The sequence below is a fragment of the Microtus oregoni genome, unplaced genomic scaffold, assembly GCF_018167655.1.
Source record: "Microtus oregoni isolate MIOR12 unplaced genomic scaffold, Mior012 000048F_ref0000485, whole genome shotgun sequence".
NCBI classification, from domain to species: domain Eukaryota; kingdom Metazoa; phylum Chordata; class Mammalia; order Rodentia; family Cricetidae; genus Microtus; species Microtus oregoni.
This window is the reverse complement of record NW_024543222.1, coordinates 15,396,788-15,417,949: the sequence shown is the minus strand read 5'-3', so window position 1 is coordinate 15,417,949 and position 21,162 is coordinate 15,396,788. Positions and strand designations below refer to the sequence as shown.

The following is a 21,162-nucleotide window of genomic DNA, read 5'->3' as shown; positions in this document are numbered from 1 at the left end:
TTATATTTCAAAGTGCTTTTGTTAGGACGGTGAACAAGGCAATCCAATTTCCCTAACAATAGATTTACCTTACAGACAAGGAATGAGACTAAAAAGGCCCAAACCATGTGTGCAAGTATTAAAAATAGTGTTTCTAATGGGAAACATAACGGGTAATAGGAGAGAATGAGGTGTCTTTTAAAGCTAGATATGAAGACCTTCATTTTTCCTTTTCCAACTGAAAGTGGCAGAAACATGAACCAGAGTAAAGAGCTGAACCAGGATAACAAAAGATGTGCAGCAAAGCTTGTAAGCAGAGGGACCCCAAGTGAAGAGGAAGGGGATACAGCTTAATGAGCATTTCATTAGTTTGCCTGAGCCCAGTGAGACAAGTGATAAGAGGTAAGAATAGCAAAAAGCAGAGCCTATATATCCTGTAGGAACTTTGTAGAGCCTCACTTTTAGGTTGTGACAGGAAGGAAATTTGAGCAGGGGTACAACATGTTATCATTTAAATTGAGGTCACGTGAATGTTGTTGGAGAACACACTGTAGAGGATCAAGAACATCGGGGATATGTAGAAGGCAGAGGTTGTCCAAGCACAAGATAAAAATAGGGCGAAAGTAGCTAAACTGCACAGTACCCTCTGAATTCAGAATGCAATTTGAAGGGAAGAGTTGACAACATTCACCAGTGGGTAAAACACAAGATATGGAGAAGGCCACACACAATGACCCTGACATCTGCCTCACTCACAGGAATGTTTCTGATCACCACAAATATAGGAGCCTTGGATGACAGATAAGTCCTTGAACACAGAAATTGTGCAATATGTTCTAGTTCAATGAATAAACAGTTCCCAACAGAACTAAAATGGTGTAATTATTTTGGTGAGAAAATATTAAGGCTACTGGGTGTGGAAACTAAGGACTTTTGGGGCAAAGAGAACATGATGTTAAACATTCACAAAATTAAATACAGGCAAATGTTTAAGTATAGAAGCCTATTGAGGGGACACTTCTCATTCTAAACACCACACATTCCCCTGAACTCATGTATGGAGCTGGAGATGGATCCATGGCTGAGAGCACTAGATGCACTGCCAAGGGACCTGGGTCTGATTGCCAGCACCTATATGGCAGCTAACAGTTGTCAATAACTCCAGTTCCAGGAGTTCGAACATGGTCTTCTGGATTTTGAAAATATTGTACACGTGATGCACAGACTTAAGTGCAAACAAAATGTACACATATAAAAGTAAATAATTCTTAAAAACTGCTCATTTACAAAGAGAAATCATACAATTTAGCCAACAGTGATTTGCTACAAGATTATAATTTTCTCCACATCTGGCAGGATGTTTATGTGCATATGCTTATTTTCTGAGACAGTATGTCAAAATGTATATTCTTATGTTTATGTACACAAAGCCAGAGACCAACTTAATATGTCATTTCTCATGTGTGAATCACCTTGTTTGTTTTTGGTTTTTCCTGACAGAAATTTCTCTGTGTATCCATTCTTAGCTGTCGTGAAACTCATACATATAATAAAAAATAAATAAAATTTTAAAAAAGATTGCTGAAGACATATTTTCCCCTCTTGTAAAAAAACATGCATGGTTAATGTACATAAAAAAGCATGCCTGGTCTATAGAGATGACCCAGTGGGTAAAACTCCTGGCATACAAACCTGACAACCTGAGCTTGATCCCCAAAGGGATAAGAACGAATTCCACAAAGTTGTCCTCTGACCTCATATATACACCCCTAAACCACTTAAAATTTAAAACCATAATACCCGGGATAGGTACTGTGAGTTTCCTTCCTTTAACCGTCCTGTAAACAACATTCCTTTGACTTTGGGAACTAACTCTCCAATGGAAAGAATTCTTAGAAAACATTAGCCAAAGCACAATAAAAATGGACTCAAAATTTTAAAAAGCATTCAAGTAAAAACTTCCCATTAGTAACTTAAGGAAATAAGCTTAAGCTTGAATGAACACACACAGCACACAAAGAGTCTGTAACACATTTTAAGAATAACATAAAAATCATCATTTCTCCGTCATTTTGAGATGGGTCAAGGCATAGAATAGCTCTGATACAACCATCTCAAATTTTAAAACACACACCTCCACAGTCAGATTAACATTTATTTCTACCCTAGAAAACTTGCAGAAAAAAATATCTTTAATACAAACAGAAAACTCAAAGTAGATCACAGATCCATATAAATAAAAAAATTACTGAAGCACAAACTTCCTGAAAGAAAGCATGAAGCAAAAACCTCAGAATCTTAGATAAGGCAAAAATTGATACAAAAGGCAAAAGAAGGTCAAAAAATAACAAATGAGCCACAGGATGGTATTGCTAAACAATGAGCAGGCATTATGAGAAATGTGGTTAGGCTATTTTCTCTTGGTATAAATATCCAACTCTGTACTTATACAAACCTAGATAGCATAAGAAAATCAATTACTCAATGTGGTCTTTTGAGGCAATTCAAAGGCTCGGTACATGTAAGATGTACTAGGATTCAACCAATATAACACCGCATACTATGTTGCAGCAAATTATAATAAGTAAGAAAACACTAACAATAAATAGTACCAGAGCCAGTAAGATGGATCAGCAGTAAGACTTCCTTTTCTGAGCAAATCCAGCAACCATAGCACATATGTTCACATACAACATGTGCATACAAACAGTAAAAAAAAATGGTTAATGATCTGAAGAGACATGTCTCCGCAGGCATACAAATAACAAAAAAAAATACTTATTAAAAAGATTATCAACATCATTCTTCATTAGAAAATCTAAAACCCAAGCTAGCCACTTCCTACCCGCTAGTATGACAAAAAGCAAATAAACACTGGAAAGGCATGTGCAGAGCTGGAATTCTCATTCATAGCAAACCAGATTATAAAATGATAGAAAAACAGGCAGCTTCTAAAAGTTAAGCAGAAGTTACTGTATGACTCAGTGATTACACCTCTAGGTACATGAAAATACATGTTTATACAAAGAAACTTGCACATGAGTCTTCATAGTAAAATTGTTTGCAGAGTCAAAAAGTGCAAAACACCCAAAGCACATCAAAAGATGAACAAACAAAATGTCTCAGACCCACACACCAGAATACTATTGGATCAAACAAAAAGTATTATCGCTGGATGTGGTGGCACATGCTTTTTTTAATCCCAGCATTCAGGAGGCAGAGGCAGGTGGAGCTCTACGATTGAGGCCAGACTGGTTTACATAGCAAGCTCCAGACCAACCAACACTATACACTATACAGTGAGACTGTTTCAAATCTCTCTTACCTCCCACACACAGAAATGACAAAAAAGTAGTAAATAACTGAGAACTAATATATGCAATATTATGATATATGCTAAAAACATCCTAATTGAAAATATCTAGGATCCAAAGAAAAATTTCAAGATTCCATTTGTGTAAAATATCTAAAAGCCAATCTATACAGGCAGAAAATTAATCATGACCCGAGGGAAAAGAAAAGGAACAATGTTTTGCTAATAGGAATAGTATTTATTTACAAATAATAAAAATCTTCTAGAATTAAGACAGTTGTAATAGAACTATACAAGTCTGCAAATATGCTTAAAAACAAAAAATGAAACAAAAATCCTTGTAGATTTTGTGTGTGTGTGTGTGTTTTAAACATTTCTTTCTTAAGGCAAAAAATGGTGGGGAAATGTATGGAGATCAGAGGACAACTTGCAGGAACTGGATCTCTTCCATGTGTCCTGGGAAGCACACTCAAGCCATCAGGCTTGGGAATAAATGCCTTTCCCATTGAGTCACCTTGCTGGCTCCTACTACATACTTTTAAAAGGTAATAAAAAAATGAATTATATCTCAATTTAAAAAAAGCAGCCAGATGTGGTGGTCCATGCCTGTAATTCAAGCAGCCAAGAGAATGAGGTAAAAAAAAAAAAAAAAACCCTAAGATTTAGACTAGACTGTCTCTAATGAAGGAATAAATGAAATCTTTAAGAAAAATTCTGGCCGGGCGGTGGTGGCGCACGCCTTTAATCCCAGCACTCGGGAGGCAGAGGCAGGCGGATCTCTGTGAGTTCGAGGCCAGCCTGGTCTAAGAGAGCTAATTCCAGGACAGGAACCAAAAGCTACGGAGAAACCCTGTCTCAAAAAATCCAAAAAAGAAAAGAAAAAAAAAAAAGAAAAATTCTGAATCAGTGTCAGGCCGTTGTGGCACACACTTTTAATCCCAACACTACATGAGGGAGGCAAAGACGGGCAGATCTCTGTGAGTTCGAGGCCAGTCTGATCAACAGAGCAAGTTTGAGGACAGAGTTGTTACAAAAAGAAACTGTCTCAACCACCCCCCCCCCCAAATACAGAACAGAACAAAACAAACTACATGGATAGATAGAAGAACAACAACAACAACAAAATCTGACTCTATGCAATCATAAAAAAAAAAAAAAGAAGAGGGTAGGGGTGGGTGTCTTGCCGGCAGCACATGCCTTTAGCCTCAGCACTCAGGAAGCAGACACAGACGCATCTCTTGAATTCAAGGCCAGCCTTGTTCTACACAGTGAGTTCCAGCACAGGGCTACACAGAGAAACCCTATCTAGAAAAATAAGCACACAAAACAAAAAACAAACAAGTAACAACACACACACACAAATATACCACTTTTAGGGGCTGGAGAGATGGGTCCAAGGTTAAGGGCACTGGCAACTCTTTACAAAGGTTCCAAATTCAACTGCCAGTATCCACATGGCAGTTCACAACTGTCTGTAACTCCTGCTCCAGGAGATTCAACACCCTCAAACAGACATACATGTAGGCAAAACAACAATATACAAAAAATACAAATAAACGGTCATAGAATATTATTTTAAGATATGTTACTTTTGTTTATGCTCTGGAGTATTTGTTTAATGATGTAAGATGTACTTGATTAAATAAAACTTACCTGTGGCCAGGAGGCTGTTAGCAACTAGCTGACAGGAAGTGGTAGGGAGGAGCCAAGTGGAGAAGGATTCTTAAGGAGGGACAAGGAGAAGCTTGAATGGCTTTTGGAGATATGGGAGGAGGAAGCTAGCTACTTGCTATTCAGTCTCTGAAGAGAATTCCACCTTAAACCTTGAATCTTGAGTTATTTAAAGAGACAGAGATTTAGTTAAGATCCTTTTGTAGCTTTGAAAAGAGTCAGTGCCTGAGGGAACAGAATTCCCTCAGGCTTCAGTCCTAACTATGGCAGGCTTGTGGAGTTGTTGATTCTAAAAGCCCCAGATTAAAAGGCAGCAAAAAGTTAAAGAGGACAACTGGTGTACAACATGGGTCACCAAAATGTTATGTGAAGTTTTACTCTTTTGACTTTTGTGAGGGCCCACCACCCAGCTCCCAAATAAGTCACACACAGAGGCTTATTCTTAGTTATAAATGCCTGGTTTTAGCTTGGATTGTTTCTTGCCAGCTTTTCTTATATTATCCCAGACTACCTTTTGCCTTGGGGCTTTCCTCTTTTCTTCTGTACATCTTACTTTTGATTTTACTCCACGGCAGGCTGAGTGGATGGCCCCTGACATCTTCCTCCCCTTGTTTCTCCTCTTCCTTGGTTATCCTTCTATACTCTCTCCCTGCCTGCCTCTCCTATCCTTGCTCCTGCCTATTGGTCATTCAGATCTTTATTAGGACATCAGGTGTCTTACACAGGCAAAGTTATCACAACCTCACAGAGTTAAATGACTGCTGCATAAACAAGTCACACTCTTAAAGTAATATTCGCCAACAATAAATGATTTTTAACAAAAAATAAACTGAAGGCCATTAGGGTAACTTAGCAAATAAACTTGCTTGCTACCAAGTCCCTGGGACTCACAAGGTAGATAAAGGGAAAACCAAATCTCACAAATCATCCTGCCTGCTCTCCACATTTGTACTATGCACACGGACACACACACACCCCGATACACACACACTCCGACACACACACACACACACGAATGAACAAATTAATGAGCAAATAGCTGTTTTGTTCTTAAAGTTGGTATCTGCAACTCACAGCCTGGGCTACAAGTCTCAAAACAAAAAGGGGGTAGTGAGAACTATATATAAATTCATTTCAATAAGGCTGTTTTGAAAAACTCCAAGGGTTTTCCTCACTTATGGCTGACCTAGATAGAAGAAAAAAGTGATATATAGTCTAGTAAAATGCCTATTCATCTTAGTTCCCACTCCCATTTATAATTCCTTTTAAGTATTTCCACTGTCCAAACACCAGAAACATTGTCTAAATTCTTTCTCTGACAGGATATGAACCAGTTTCTGGGTGACATCAGTTGGATCCACCATTTCAAGGGCTACCTTCTTAGAATAACTATAGCGTCAAATGGCATATGGTATAGACTAAATTTAAAATGTTGTCTTTGTTATTATTTTAGTATGTTTATATAAACTCAAGTGTCAAAGTACTCACAGAGTGCAGAAAGGACAACAGATCCTCTGGGTCAGGATTCTATCCCTGTGGTCAGAGTGGTAGGAAATCAAACTCCCGTCCTCTACAAGAGCAGTTTGCATCCAACCAGAGTCATTTCACCAACCCTATTATTATTACTTTGGTATTTACTTAAGACAGAGTAAAAAGTTCAAATTAGGTTTAGTCTATGTTAAGTTTAAAAAATAAAGATATTTGCTTAATACTATATATAGTTTAATATCTAGATAAAAGGTTAGGATGTGAAATTGCTCCAAATGTATAATTTTATAGTAATGGTATATACCTAGTGTGTGTTGCCTTGGGAAAGGAAGAAGAAAAACAGGGAGGAAAAGAAAAAACCCAGCAACACTCACACCCAGGTCACTAACAACATACCTCACTATTTTCTTACTAACAATACTCAACATCACTGATCACTATCAACATACCTATTTTCTTAACTAACGACTCAATACCTTTTGATGTAGAAATGTTCGATGAAATAATAACCTGGCCAGGTAGACCACAAAAAGAATCAATTTTTAAGGAAAGAGCAGGGTTGGGGGCTGATGAGGTGGCTCATCAAGTAATAAATGGTGTTTGCTGCCAAGCTTAAGTCTGAGCTCAGTCTTAACGATTACTAAAAATTCACAATACTTAAAGATCACTAACTGCTTCTTCATGTTTGCAAAACTAGACAATGTATGCAGCTATTAAAGTACCTATAGTTCTCTTTAAAATACTTAAACTATTTTAAAGTGGAAAAATGGTTTTCCTTGTTTTCTGAACTAAAATTTCCTTTAGTTTGCAAATGTGAATGTATATAAAGTGAAACATGTATTTAAATCCAGGAGAGATCTAGAGATAAAGAAAAATCACATTTATGAGTGGAGGTAAACCTGGGAAGAGGCATTGGGGAATAGGATGGTCAATGTGATCAAAATACATACTGTATGCATAAGGAAATTTAAGAAAATGAATAAATTATTAAAAAGAAATCTGCACACTTAAACTCAGAGGTTATCCAACAGAAGAAAGTTCAAAGAAAAATTCTGTTAATAGAAAATATTTCAGAAACCTTTAGACTTAGCTTACCTTGGAAGAAAACAGTTAAAGAGCTTTTCTTTCTGAAGAGTGCATATAAGAGTCAATGTCACTGGAAGTAGTGTGGCAGCTTAAAGGTCTAAGTCAAAGTCTTGAAATATTACACTTAACTCTTTCACTAAACTGATGGAAACAATAGGTTTGAAATAAGTTTCAATCTAGGCCCCCAAAACTGATAATATCTCTGCTACTATGGTTTTACTACTTACTACATAAAGTGTCCCACCACAAAAGTCAATAGTTTGGGGACACTATTTTGTTCTGTTTTAAATCAAACATCAATCTGAGGATGCAGCTAAGTGATGTGTGTGTGCAAACTAAGACCCTTGCTATACTGAGGTAAGAAAGGGGAATGTTATGATCAAAATCACTTCCTGACCCTTTTTCAGACAGATCACAGTGTTCTCATTGCTAATTAAAATTTAGATGAAGTTGTCAACTGATGTGGGAGTGTCATATACCAATCTGTTGATTTCATTGGTTAAGCAATAAAGAAACTGCTTGGCCCTCATAGGTTAAAACATAGGTGGGAGGAGTAAACAGAACAGAATGCTGGGAGGGTAGAGGAAGTGAGCTCAGACTCAACAGCTCTCCTCTGGGGGGCAGACACCTCAGAGAGATGCCATGCCCCGCTCACCCGGCCAGACGCACGCGATGAAGCTCCGACCCAGGATGGATGTAGGCTAGAATCTCCCTGGTAAGCCACCTCGTGGGCTACACAGATTATAAGAAATGGGCTAGTCCAGGTGCGAGAGTTAGCCTAGAAGAGGCTAGATAGAAATGGGCCAAGCAGTGTTTAAATGAATACAGTTTGTGTGTTGTTATTTTGGGGCATAAGCTAGCCAGGCGGCCAGGGTGCTGGGGATGCAGCCCCGCCGCTCCAATTACAACAGTCAACTTTCTTTAGTTTATCAAGGAAAACCTCCCCACTTCTAATTTGCCATAAAGATGATGAACCACCAATTAAACAGAGGCAGAAGAACCTCAATTTTCCAATCTGCCTGAGCTGTAGCCTAAGACCCAGCGCAAATACAAGTAAACAACAAAATAAAACAAACCAACTACAAATACATTATTAATAGTCTATAGTTTACAGATAATGTATGTTTCCAAAAAAACTGAAGATACTGGCCCCTCCTCCAGCAGTCATCAACAGTCAATAGTTCTTGATGGAGGATTAGGCCCTCATTTATGCCTGGTGTCTAAGCAGAGGAAGATGTTGGATTTCCTGAAAACTAGAGTTACTGATGGTTGTTACTGGTAACTGAACTCAGGTCCTCTTCAAGTGTAAAATGGGCTCTTAACTGTGGAACCATCTCTCAAACACCACAATTTTCTTTTTCTTACACAACCAATTTGCTAATGCAGAATCTGGAAATGACAGTCAATTCCTCAAATTCTTCATCTAGAGCTTTGAAAGGGGGTTCTGAGAGGATACTTAACAAGAAAGTATGAGGATCTCAGTCAGAACCCCCAGCACATGTCAAAAGCTAGGCACAGTCGGGCAGTGGTGGCTCAAGCCTTTAATCCCAGCACTTGGGAGGCAGAAGCAGGCAGATCTCAGTGAGTTCAAGGCCAGTCTGGTCTACAAAGCAAGTTCCAGGACAAGCAGGACTGTTACAGAGAAACCCTATCTGGGGTGGGGGGGAACGGGACACCCAAAACAAAACAAAACAACAACAAAGAGCTAGGCACAGCATACCTCATGACTGTAATGCCAAGGAGAAGGTGTAGATTGTAGGCTCCCTGGGCCTTGTTAGCTAGACTTTCTGGTCAATCATTGAGCTCTAACTTCGGCGAAAAAATAGGTAAGACCTCTAGAGAAACAATGGAGGAATGCATCACTGTCAGTATCTAGCTTCCATATGCATAAGACAAGGACGTATACTTACAGATACACACAGTTTCTCTCTCTCTCTCTCTCTCTCTCTCTCTCTCTCTCTCTTTTTTGTTTTTTTTCTAGACAGGTTTCTCTGTAGCTCTGGAGTCTGAACTGGAACTAACTCCAGGCTGGCCTCGAACTCACAGGGATCTGCCCGCCTCTGCCTCCCAAGTGCTGGGATTAAGGACGTGCACCACCAACCACCCGGTTCATGCACACTTTCTTAAATAACTTCCTATGGAATACTTTTGTGTTGTTAAAACAAAAATTTCCTTTTCTTAGGATTTAATAAAGTTATTGTTTAGCTCTTGATTTTCATCTGTACAATAATTTTATACAATTTTTAACATACACACAAAGTAAGGAGGCAGGGTTCCAGAGGATCAAAGCCAGCCTGATCTAAATTCAGTTCCAGGGCTAGATGGAGATCCTATGGGGGAAAAATTATGCAGGATCAAGATAGACCAGTTTATCAACTTTAGAAACCCTTTCTGTTATGAGCCAGGTATCACACAAGACGTTACAGATAGCACACAACTGTAATCTCAGTAGTCAAAAGAGGCCAAAGCAGAACTGTGAATTCAAGATCATTGTGACTATCACAGTGAGTCCCTATCAAAACGGAAACCAGCAATCAAAAAGTTCCACCTTCATCTGAAACGTGTCTAAGAAAAAACAATCTCTAAGTAAAACAAATAAAAGATGCTCCATCACATTAATTTTTCCCTTTTTATTTATTCCTTTGTTCCCTATTTGAGAAACCTAATAAGATGTTAACATACAATGAGCTTCCACAAAACATCTCAGAATGCACTCATTATTGTGAGACTTGATTGTGAAAAGCACCAGGATAAATGCTTCATTTAACCACAGGATTCTGAGACTTTCTCCATAGCACATATGAACAAGCTTTTAATTTTCACAACCATTTTATCCTCTTTAAACACCACAGGAAACAAGGTAAGCTGTCAAACCACATATCATGTCTATTTTGCATAGGAAAATATTTTTAACTAAAAAGTATAATATTGACAGGAATAGTGCTTTAAATCCAGCACTGGGGAGGCAGTGGTAGCTGTCAGTTCGAGGCCAACCTTCTACATAGCGAGTTCAAGGACAGCCAAAGCTATGTAGAGACCTGCCTCAAATAAAATAAAATAATGTAGTATTGCTTAGTCTAGCTCATAAAGTTACTAACTGTCCAAGCTGTTACCCAGGGTTCTTTCCTCTCCATCGATCGAGGCAAAGCAGAAAAATCTTCAAAGAAATTTTTTATAATATTTTACCTTTTATGATTATGTAAATAATATGCCTATTTAGCTGTCTAAATATGTATGTAATACTAGAAGAATATTTATATGGAAAAATGCATATAATAAATATATGGAGAAAGTATTACATTATTGTGTTCCAATAAAGATCTATTTACCATGTAACTTTCAGAATATAAACTTAGGAACAAAGGAGATCGATTTCTATTTTGTCAACACAGACTTCTGTGTTCAGCATTATGAATGCAAAAATAGGAGGGTCCCATAGACCCTCACCATAAAAACTCAGTGCAATATAAAATATAAGCCCTTTCGTGTTTGGGTAAAACAACAGTGAGTGCTAAGCTGCCAGATGTATCTAAAAAGATGATCATTAAGTATTATCCCTAAATAATCTCAAATATAAAGGTAACATTTAATACTAATCAATGATCCCACCAAATTAAAGCGTCAAGGGTATTAGAGCCACATAGGACTCTTTGACTACCTACCACCCATTCAACTTAGTTTTCCAAGAAATGATTTGTTTAATTAATTTATTTTTGTTTTGTTTTTTGAGATATGGTTTCATTGTGTAGCTCTGGTTGTCCTGGAACTCACAGAGATCTAATCGTCTCTGCCTCCCCAGTGCTGGGATTAAAGTCATACGTCACCACTGCCCAGCCGAAAGTAGAATTTCTAATCAGAGTAAGAGTAACCTTACTCAATATATTCTTTATGGCTAACTGGTTATTCACGGAGTATAACAAAATTCAAGTTAAAATTTTGCTTCAAAATCATAGAAAAAAACCTAAGTCACCATTCTTCAACAAAAAGATCTTCACACTGGATGTCATCCTTTAGTTTTCTTTCTCAAACATCAACATCTTTTTTTTTTTTGCCAACTTTTTTAGTTTCCATCAGAATCCTGTCAGTTTCCGAAAACCAAAATCCATCCACGTCATCAAGTTTCTAGTGTGTTAAATCAAGGAAAGATAATACTGGGAGTCAAGACCTCTATTACAGTAATGACTTTTTAACTTTAATAATCTTTAACAAGGAAGTCACCTGACATGTCACTTTTTCTTATTTGTAAATGACAAATTTGTGCTTGTCCCCAATCTTATCTCTAAAATTCTCCAGGACATAAATATTATACCTAGACCATTCTTTCTTCTATGTCTGTCACTCTCATTCAAGGTCTTATCTGAAGCAAGGCTATAGCAATGACCCCTCTGTCTTATACTACATTTAGTTTTATACTACCAGAAAGTCACCAATTGATCCAACTAACTTTACTATCTTTTTAAAATAAAACAGACATAGGTAAAACCTTACATATTTAATACCATCTATTATCCATGAAAAAATTAAGTTTGACATTTCTAGACTAATATGGCTATTGATTTCTGTACAATGACAAGACCACAGATAGTTTTTTACTGATAACCAATACAACAGTCTCTCTCTGAGTTCCCTCATCCTTAGAACTGACCCATTTTATCTCTTATTGAAATTATGTAATATCCTTGACCCAAAGTCAATTTGTGTCTCTGTTCTAATCTTTTTCATCTTAGTCCAAAGTAAATCACTCCTCCCCATCCAAGGGTCCAGTATTATTGCCCATAATATGTAAATTCCTACTAGAGGTTGTGGTATACACACTTTTAATCCCACCATTCAGGAGGCAGTGGCAGGTGGATCTCTGCTGGTTCAAGGTTAACCTGGTCTACACAGAGTTCAAGAGAGCCAGAGCAAAATATAGATCCTGACTCAAATAACAAAAACAAAAGGAAAAACCAAACAACTAATACTTTATAAATGCCCATGATATATACTTGGTACTAGGCACACAATGTCTAACAAATGCTTCTTTTACTACCATGATGGAGATGATAAAAATTAATAAAACCCAATACTCTTTAAACACAAGAACCAAACTTTTCATTCTCACGTGTCATCATTCCTTACTTCCAAAGTGTTTCCTTGCCCTTTTGAGGCAAAATTAATATGGATAACTAATCCAGAAAAGCTAGTCTCCAAATAATAAGAATCCACTGAAAGTTATTATTATTATTCTTTGCTCGGAGAATTCTGAACTCTTCTAGAATAGACACTGTGACTAACTTCAGGATGACATATTCGTAATAACTATTAAGGTAACTCCTCTGATCAAAGGGATGGGATAAAGCTTATGCACCATATTGAATGAAAGCCACCATCCTGCAAGGAATGTGAAAGCAGTTCCAGGCTATACCCTTCCATAAAGTTCATCAGTCAATCTTATTCATTGAATTAGAGATATTTGCTATCGGTGGTATAATAATAGGACTTGGAGGGTAAGGGTAAGAAAGGAGGATCAGGAGTTCAAGATCATCCTTAGCAACATAGTTCACTTAAAGGTTAGTCTCAAATTTTTAAAGAAAGAAATTAGAGCTGGGTGTAGTGGCAGACAAATTTAATCCAAGCACTTGAAGGGAGAGGTAGGGAGACCTCTGGGAGTGTGAGGTAGGCTGATCTATATAGCAAATTCCACACCAATCAGAGCTGACTGATGCCATCTCAAAAAAAAAAATAATAATTTTTTCTATTTTTTAAAATTTTTTTATTTATTTAACTTCATTTTATGAGCACTGGTGTGAAGGTGTCAGATCTTGTGGAACTGCATTTTCAGACAGTTGTGAGCTGCCATGTGGGTGCTGGGAATTGAACCCGGGTCCTCTGGAAGAGCAATCGGTGCTCTTAACAGCTGAGCCATATCTCCAGCCCCCTCAAAAGAATAATTTAAGACATTTGATGAACTAATACTCTAACACAGTGTATTTAGAGCAAACCACAGAAACATATTTTTTAAACACTGTTTTAGACATTTATGGAAATAACCCATATTTAACACAATATAAAACTATGGGGGGGGGGGAAGAGCTCGCATACACACAAGCAAGTGCACGCACACAAGCAAGCGTTTAGTGGTTAAAAGTATGTGCTGCTCTTCCAGAGGACCCAGGTTTAATTCCCAGTACCTATATGTCAGTTTACAACTATCTGCAACTCCAATTCTAGGAAACCTGACATCATCTGGTATCTGAACTCCACAGGTACATGTGCGATATAGACATACAAACTACATGTGTGGCACAGACATCTGTTGATGGAGGTGGGTCTTGTATCTATTTGTTGCTTTCATTGGTTAATTAATAAAGAAACTGCTTGGCCCTCTGATAGGGTAGAATTTAGATAGGCGGAGTAAACAAAACAGAATGCTGGGAGAAAGAAGCTGAGTCAAGTGAGCCGCCATGATTCTCCCACTCCAGACAGACACAGGTTAAGATCTTCCCTGGTAAGCCACCTTGTGGGCTACACAGATTATTAGAAATGGGTTAGATCAATATGTAAGAGCTAACCAATAAGAGGATGAAACTAATGGACCAGGCAGTGTTTAAAAGAATACAGTTTCCGTGTAATTATTATGGGTAAAGCTAGCCAGGTGGCGGGATGCAGCCTGCCGCTCATATTACAACAATCTGTGCAGCAAAAACACTCAATGATATAAAATATTTAAAAAAATAAAAACATAAAAACTATAGTAACAGATGAGGTGGCACATGTGTTTAATCCCCATACCAGGACAGACAACTACAGAGACACTGTATCAAAAAAAAAAAAAATGCAAAATCATACATATACTATACACATACACAATTCATCACTGGGACTATACATTTACCTAAAAAATTTCCATGTCACATTGTATCTCAGCTCTATAATAAATAGAGGACCCACTTCCTGACAGGTTATCATTTACAATAAAGTCTTAAGTATTCTCAACATGGAAAACAATCAACTATACTGAGCAAATTTTCTACTTACCTTTACAAGCCAAATTACTCCTGTGAATGTTTGACAGTATCTGCATATGAATTTCATATACACATGGTCAGAAACAAATGAATGTTAAGCAAGTTTCATCCTGTTTTCATCTTACATAGGCCTGTCCTCCCAGTCTTCTGAATAAGGATCTTGCAAAATCCACTATAGATAGGGTGTGCCAAAAGAATACTTGGAAAAGAAAAATCTCCTGGGAGAGTGCCAGTTTAAAAAGAATACTATTTTCATCTAACTGGACATTTATATAAACCCTGGACTGGGAGGAAGAATGCTTCTTTACCCCAGACTAAAACTTCTAAAAGGCAAATAAGTGAATGAAGAAGTCAACTATGCTTACTTCATGCATCTGAAAAGCAGATATCAAGTTGTGTTGATATGGACAGATCAGATGGCTTTACATACTTTATTTGTTCTACACATATCAATTTTACAATGTCACGGCTTTACTTTTATTTCTATGGCATTTTTCAGTAACAGGGACTCAAACCTAAGGGCCTTAAATTTACATTGATTTATTTATTTATTTATTTATTTATTTATTTATTTTGCAAGACAGGGTTTTATTGTGCTAACAACCTTGGTTGTCCTGGAACTTGCTTTGAAGGTCTCAAACTCACAGAGATCAACCTGCCTCTGCCTCCTGGGATGAAAAGTGTATACCACCACCAGCAAGGGCCTCAGATTTCTATTGGACTTTTAAAAAGTTACCATTTTGCAAGGGGGGGCAGCACTTGGGGCGCACATTACTGTTTAAAGTGAGGGTGGGTCTGGGGTTGGCAGCCCAACAGGGCTACATAAACAAAAAACAACAAAAGGTGGAGGGAAGCTAGACAGAGATAGCTCAGCCATTAAAGAATGACCACTGCTGCTGCAAAGGACCCAAGCTGGGTTCCCAGCCTGCACATCAGGCTGCTCATAACTGCCTGTAACTCCAGATCCTGAGAATCCAATAACCATCTATTCTCTGCAGGAACTATATGTACCATGTGCACATACCCACACACATACAGAATTTTATTATATGTACTTACCAATAAATACAAGACAGAAAGGAAATTGGTTTCTCATTTTGTTTTTGGGGAAGGGAGAGATTAAATGATAGTTTTCATTAGGGAGATTATTTTATCAAATATTATCATTCCAACAAGCAGTTTTACTAAGTGAAAAGGATTTTCATCTGGAACAAGATCTTTGTCTTTATTCTTACTATACCCCACCCTTCTCTTCCACTCAAAACAGCATAATCTTACGAACCGGTATTTTTCATTTCTGCAGGTGAACACATACCTACACTAAACAGTTAACTGCAAGCACACATACAGAGCATCACCAGGCTGGCTGCCTGAGAGAAACAAGAGGCCTCCTCCAGCTCTGCCACTGACTCCCTGAAGCTCAGGCTGACTCCCTATTAAAATATAAGTGTTGAGAGTTAAGTAACCAGGCCCCTCAACACACACAACAAAATGCAAGAATATCTCTGTTGGAACAGTGCAGACAGCCTTTCCCAGACAAGGAGGTATGACCCAATAATTACAAAACAAGTTAACAATAATGAAAAAGGTGCAATCTCTAAGTGTTAAGGAAGAAACTCAAGCCTAGAAAGACAGAATTAATTCTCAACAGCAGTTGAGAATTCTTTTTACTACGCTATGCACTCTTGAGGAATAATATCGCAAATTCAAAGAAAATAAAACTCTATTCCATTAATCCTATTTTCTGATGCTTGCAAAACAAGCTAACAAAAATAAAGCATCAGATGTTGACAATAAACAAACCTAACTTTGGCACTGAAATGACAGAAATGCAAACTAAGCAATGAAAACCAATCAGGATACTCTTCAATGTTCCTCCATACCTTTCAAGTTCTTGTAGTAACTAGATTTTTAAGAAGAAACTTTCTTTCTTTTTTTTTTTTTTTTTTTGGTTTTTCAAGTCAGGGTTTCTCTATGGTTTTGGAGCCTGTCCTGGAACTAGCTCTTGTAGACCAGGCTGGTCTCGAACTCACAGAGATCCGCCTGCCTCTGCCTCCCGAGTGCTGGGATTAAAGGTGTGCGCCACCACCGCCCGGCCTAAGCTTTCTTTCTTGAGACAGGGTCTCTCCACATCAGTGGTCCTCAACCTATGGGTCCTGACCCCTCTAGGGTCACACTATCCTTTCCACAGGAGTTACCTAAGACTACTGTAAAACAAAGATATATTACAATTCTTAAGAGCAGCTACATCTGCAGCAGTTAATGCCCCAAATTCTGACTTACCTTTCTTCAAAATCCCACAAGCATTATGAAATTTTCCCTATTTACTATTAAGAAATAAAAAGGTAGTTCCACTGCACCCAAAAATATCCAAAATTAAAGAAAGTCCTTCACTGCCATTGAATTATTACACACCAGCAAGTTTATTTGGAAGAAACAGATTTGAAGGCTTTAGAAGGCTACTACACAAATAGAACACAGGTTAGCATAAAATTAAGCCCAAAACTAAAGCATGAAACAAGAAAGAAAAAACAACATGAACCCAGGAAAGAAGTTTTTGAAAGGCTACTCATTCCTTTGGCCTGGGGAAATAGTTCAGTTGGTAGTGTGTACTTATCCCTAATGCGCAAAGTCCTGTTTACTATCAGAAACTTATAAGGCACAGTAGCAATCACATGTTATCTCAGCACTCAGGGTAGAAGGAGGAGGACCCTATCTCCCCAGCCCCGCAAAAAGTATAATCCCTCATCAGGCAGCAGTGGCGCACACCTTTAACCCCAGCACTCAGGAGGAAGAGGCAGGTGGATCTCTGTGAGTTCGAAGCTAGCCTGTTCTACAAGAGCTAGTTCTAGGACAGGCTCCAAAACTACAGAGAAACCCTGTCTCGAAAAAAAAACAAAACAAAACCCACAAAAAACAACAACAAAAAATTGGGTTGAAGAAATGGCTCAGCGGTTAAGAGCCTGTTCTACAAAACCAGTTTCAGGACACCCAGAGCTTTTAAACAGAAAAACTGTCTCAAAGGCCAAAATATAAAAAGTAAAGATAGATTAATTCACCTTCAAGTAAGCTTCCTTAAGTATATGAATGTAGGAAAAAAAAATGTGAGCTGGGTGGTGTGGGTGGTGATGGTACACGCCTTTAATCCCAAGCACTTAGGAAGCAGAAGCAGGCAGATATCTGAGTAAATTCCAGGACAGCCAGGGCTACATAATTAACTTGGCTGAATCAAAATATATATAGCCGAGTATGGTGGTACACACTTTTAATCCTCAGAAAACTAAAGCAGGATGATTTTTAATAAGGGCCAGCCAAAAGTGCATATTACAACTGATTTCACAAAACAAAAACAAGAGCTAAGAGTCAACTCAGTGGTTAAGAGTACTTGCTGTTCTTGCAAAAAAAACACAAGTTTTGTTTCCCAGTACACACACAGCAATTCATAACAGTCTGTAACTCCTATTCCAGGGAATTCCACATATCATCTTCTGACCTCCAAAGGCACCAGGCATATGCATGGTTCACATACAATTTGGGGGTATGGGGTTGAGACAGGTTTCTCTGTGTAGCCTGGGCTGTCCTGGAATTTACTCTGCTGGCCTTGAACTCAGATATTAAGAACTCAAATTAAGACAAAACAAAAATTGAATCTTATACACACACACTTGTGTAAGCATACACCATGCTTAAAGAACAGAATCAAGAAGTAAAAAGTGGATTACATAAAAGGGCAATGTTTATAAGATTCTGAAGCATTTTCGAGTTAGTCCTTAGAATATGATACTGTGAACTACATATTGGTCTTTTGTCTCCTGGCACCAAACTACTAGAAAGAATCCTTGGGGGCTCTCCAAAGTGATAATCTTTTTCAATGGTTGAACTGATGGCTGGCATCCAGAAGTAACTTGCAGATGGGAGCTAGTCACCAGAAAGACAAAGGTGGGCTTAGACCACTGAAATTTTTGGTCCTACCCACAAAACAGAAGTGAAAGGTAATTTTAATTTCAGATCTATCTAGCCAAACTTCCCAATAAAAATCAAAAGGGACAGAATCTAGAACGTCAAGATAGTTGCACACATTAAGGGGTTTCTAGAGAATAGAATGTGGAGTAAAGACACTGAATCTCTGCACCTCCCTTCCTCATCTCACCCATATGCATGTATTCACCTGTTTTCTTTTTAATATCAACAACAAAAAATGACAAATATTAAGACAGTGTTTCTGCGTACTGAGTTGCTAAAGCAAATCAATCAAATATGAGAACCAAATTTTAAGAATATTGATTTATAGCCAAGTAGTCAGAAGCACAGATAAAACAATCTGGGGTTAGCAATTGGTTTTCTGAAGTAGTACTGGGGGGCAATCTCGAAGACTATATCCTCCTACTGTGAGATCTGGCACAATTACCTCTAGAAATATCAGAATTAAAATTAAATTACAAGACAACCAGCTGCTATCCACTACAAGTGACTACTTCCTTGTTGAGGGGGGAAATTAAAACTATTCATATTCATGGTCACGGATGCCTTCTCTAGGTTGACTGTTAAAGACAGTTGAAAGCAGAGGGGAAACAAGTTTGCTTTTCCAACACAAAGAAAATCTCTTAAAATAGCAGACCAGGTAGGGAAGTTGAAAGTGCAATGGAAAGCACTGCTAAATTTCAACCAAGTTAACTAAATCATCACTTGTCCCAACTTCCTAAAAGCAACAAAATGTCAAGTTACACATTAAGGCTTAAACCATTCTATAGTTACAAAAAAATCTACTCAGTTATGTTTTCTAGTTTCTTTTCATAAGATTTTAAAAACTTTTAGCACACAGCAACATATTATAGCAGAAATGCCTTCCATTTTTCCACTTCAGGTATATGCATTTACTTACCTTAAACTAGGAAAAGATTAATGCAACCTAGTGGTCAACATACAAAGATTATATTCTTTACAAAATGAGGATTTAATTAAATCTTGCCCCACTATTTTACAAGAATGACAGCATCATCATGGGTTCTACTCACAGGGGTACATGGCATTGCTCAGGATCAGCTCGAGTCAGCTCTTCCTCTTCAATATCGGACTCCCCTCCTGAACTACTGTCCGTGACATCTGAATCAAATGCTTGTTCACTGCACCTCAGATTGGCTATGCCACTAGCTGTAAATCTCTCCAATTCTTCTGAAATTGAATCACTTTTCAAGAAGTTGCTAAGTCCCTCTGAAGTGGTAGTCTCACTGGCAGCTTTTCTCAAGGCAGCTTCAGCCTTTCGGGTCAACATCAACTGGCTCCGGGACCTCAGGGATTCCAAGTTTGGCAGTTTACTCAATGTCTTTTCCAAAAACCCACCCAGTTGGTGCTGTAAATGCCTCTCCACCTGCTTGGCTTGCACAACCTGTAATCGCTTCTGTAACCTGCGGGCACGGATCTCAATATCAGCCTGCCGCCTTAGCAAAGCTGTTATCCTTGTGTCAGAGTCTAAAGCACTAAAACGAATGGAAGACAGAGGAGACTTTTTGACCTCTAACTTAACATTTGTCAGGTTAGAGCTGGAGTCTGTACTAGGTGATAACCTACTGCTTCCTTGAAGTGCCGGCTGTTCCATGGAATTGACAGAAGATTTGTTTGCAGTACTATTATTGCTGTATAGAGTTGTGTGTTCTATATCAAGGCTTCTATGTGGAAGAGTGCAATTGGTCATACCCCCCTTCAAGTTCCCAGAGTCAAATGCCCCCACTTCACCTCCCCGCAGAGCAGATGAAGTGAGAGACCGTTTTCCCCCATTGAGGGAACTGGAATTGTCATGATCCGAATGTGTTGAACTTTTAGTCAATTTCTTAGCCAACCCATTTACAGGCGCTTGTGGCAGAGCTGTCTGACCACTTGTATTCATGGTTCTAAGGTTTTCTAAGGAAAACTCCAAAACTGGCTGTCTCCCCAACAGCTCAGCTCGGAGTTCATAGGACTGAGATAAAAGAGGATGAGATTTAAGGACTGTCTGCTTGCTGAAAACCCCTTGTAATTTCAAAGACTCCTTTGCAGGAACAGATGTTACATCAGAGCAGAGATAAGATGCCACCAATGGTTGCAGCTTTCCCAAGTCTTCCTTGGTAGGATTATTTCGGAAGTCTAGACCGGAATCCTCTGCAGCAATGGCTTTTCTTTTGGTTCCGTTGGCAGAAATAAGGATATTGGCGTTGCCGTTATTTTCGGCACTGCCAGGGGACAAGGTGGAGGATGGGGGAGCCAGTTTGAACCGGATGTGGTGTGCTTCAGCTGCTGCGTCAGTGAGAGCGGGCGCCATCGCAGCCATTCAGCACAGAGAGACAGGAAGTCCAGCCTCTTCCAGTGCTGAGGCCAGCTCCACGGCCCCTTACTGCCTCCCCTGAGAACAGACTGAAAGAGAGAGAAAAAAAAAAAACAGAAGTCAGAAATACAAGGACATTCAAAAACAACACACATTTTCAACAGAAGCACCACTTGAGGCTATCATCCAAACTCTGTCTCCAAAAAACGAGAATTAACTATGAAACCATTCTGGAGTCTTCATATCGTCTTTCACTTGGGGTAGGAGAGGAACACAATCCTTTTACAAGAAAATAATTTAACCCTTTGGGCCACTTG

The 21,162-nt window shown here is 38.5% G+C and overlaps 1 protein-coding gene across 7 annotated transcripts in view; it reads right to left on the bottom strand.

Annotated features, from left to right (window-relative positions):
- Kansl1 (KAT8 regulatory NSL complex subunit 1) overlaps nucleotides 1–21,162 on the bottom strand; it is a 122,872-nt gene that overhangs the window by 58,184 nt on the left and 43,526 nt on the right. For all 7 annotated transcript variants that reach the window (XM_041635736.1, XM_041635735.1, XM_041635739.1 and 4 more), the window contains one exon: nucleotides 19,563–20,934. In XM_041635736.1, coding sequence (XP_041491670.1) covers nucleotides 19,563–20,851 — 1,289 coding nt within the window. In that variant the 5' untranslated portion in view covers nucleotides 20,852–20,934. The remainder of the gene's footprint in view (nucleotides 1–19,562; nucleotides 20,935–21,162) is intronic.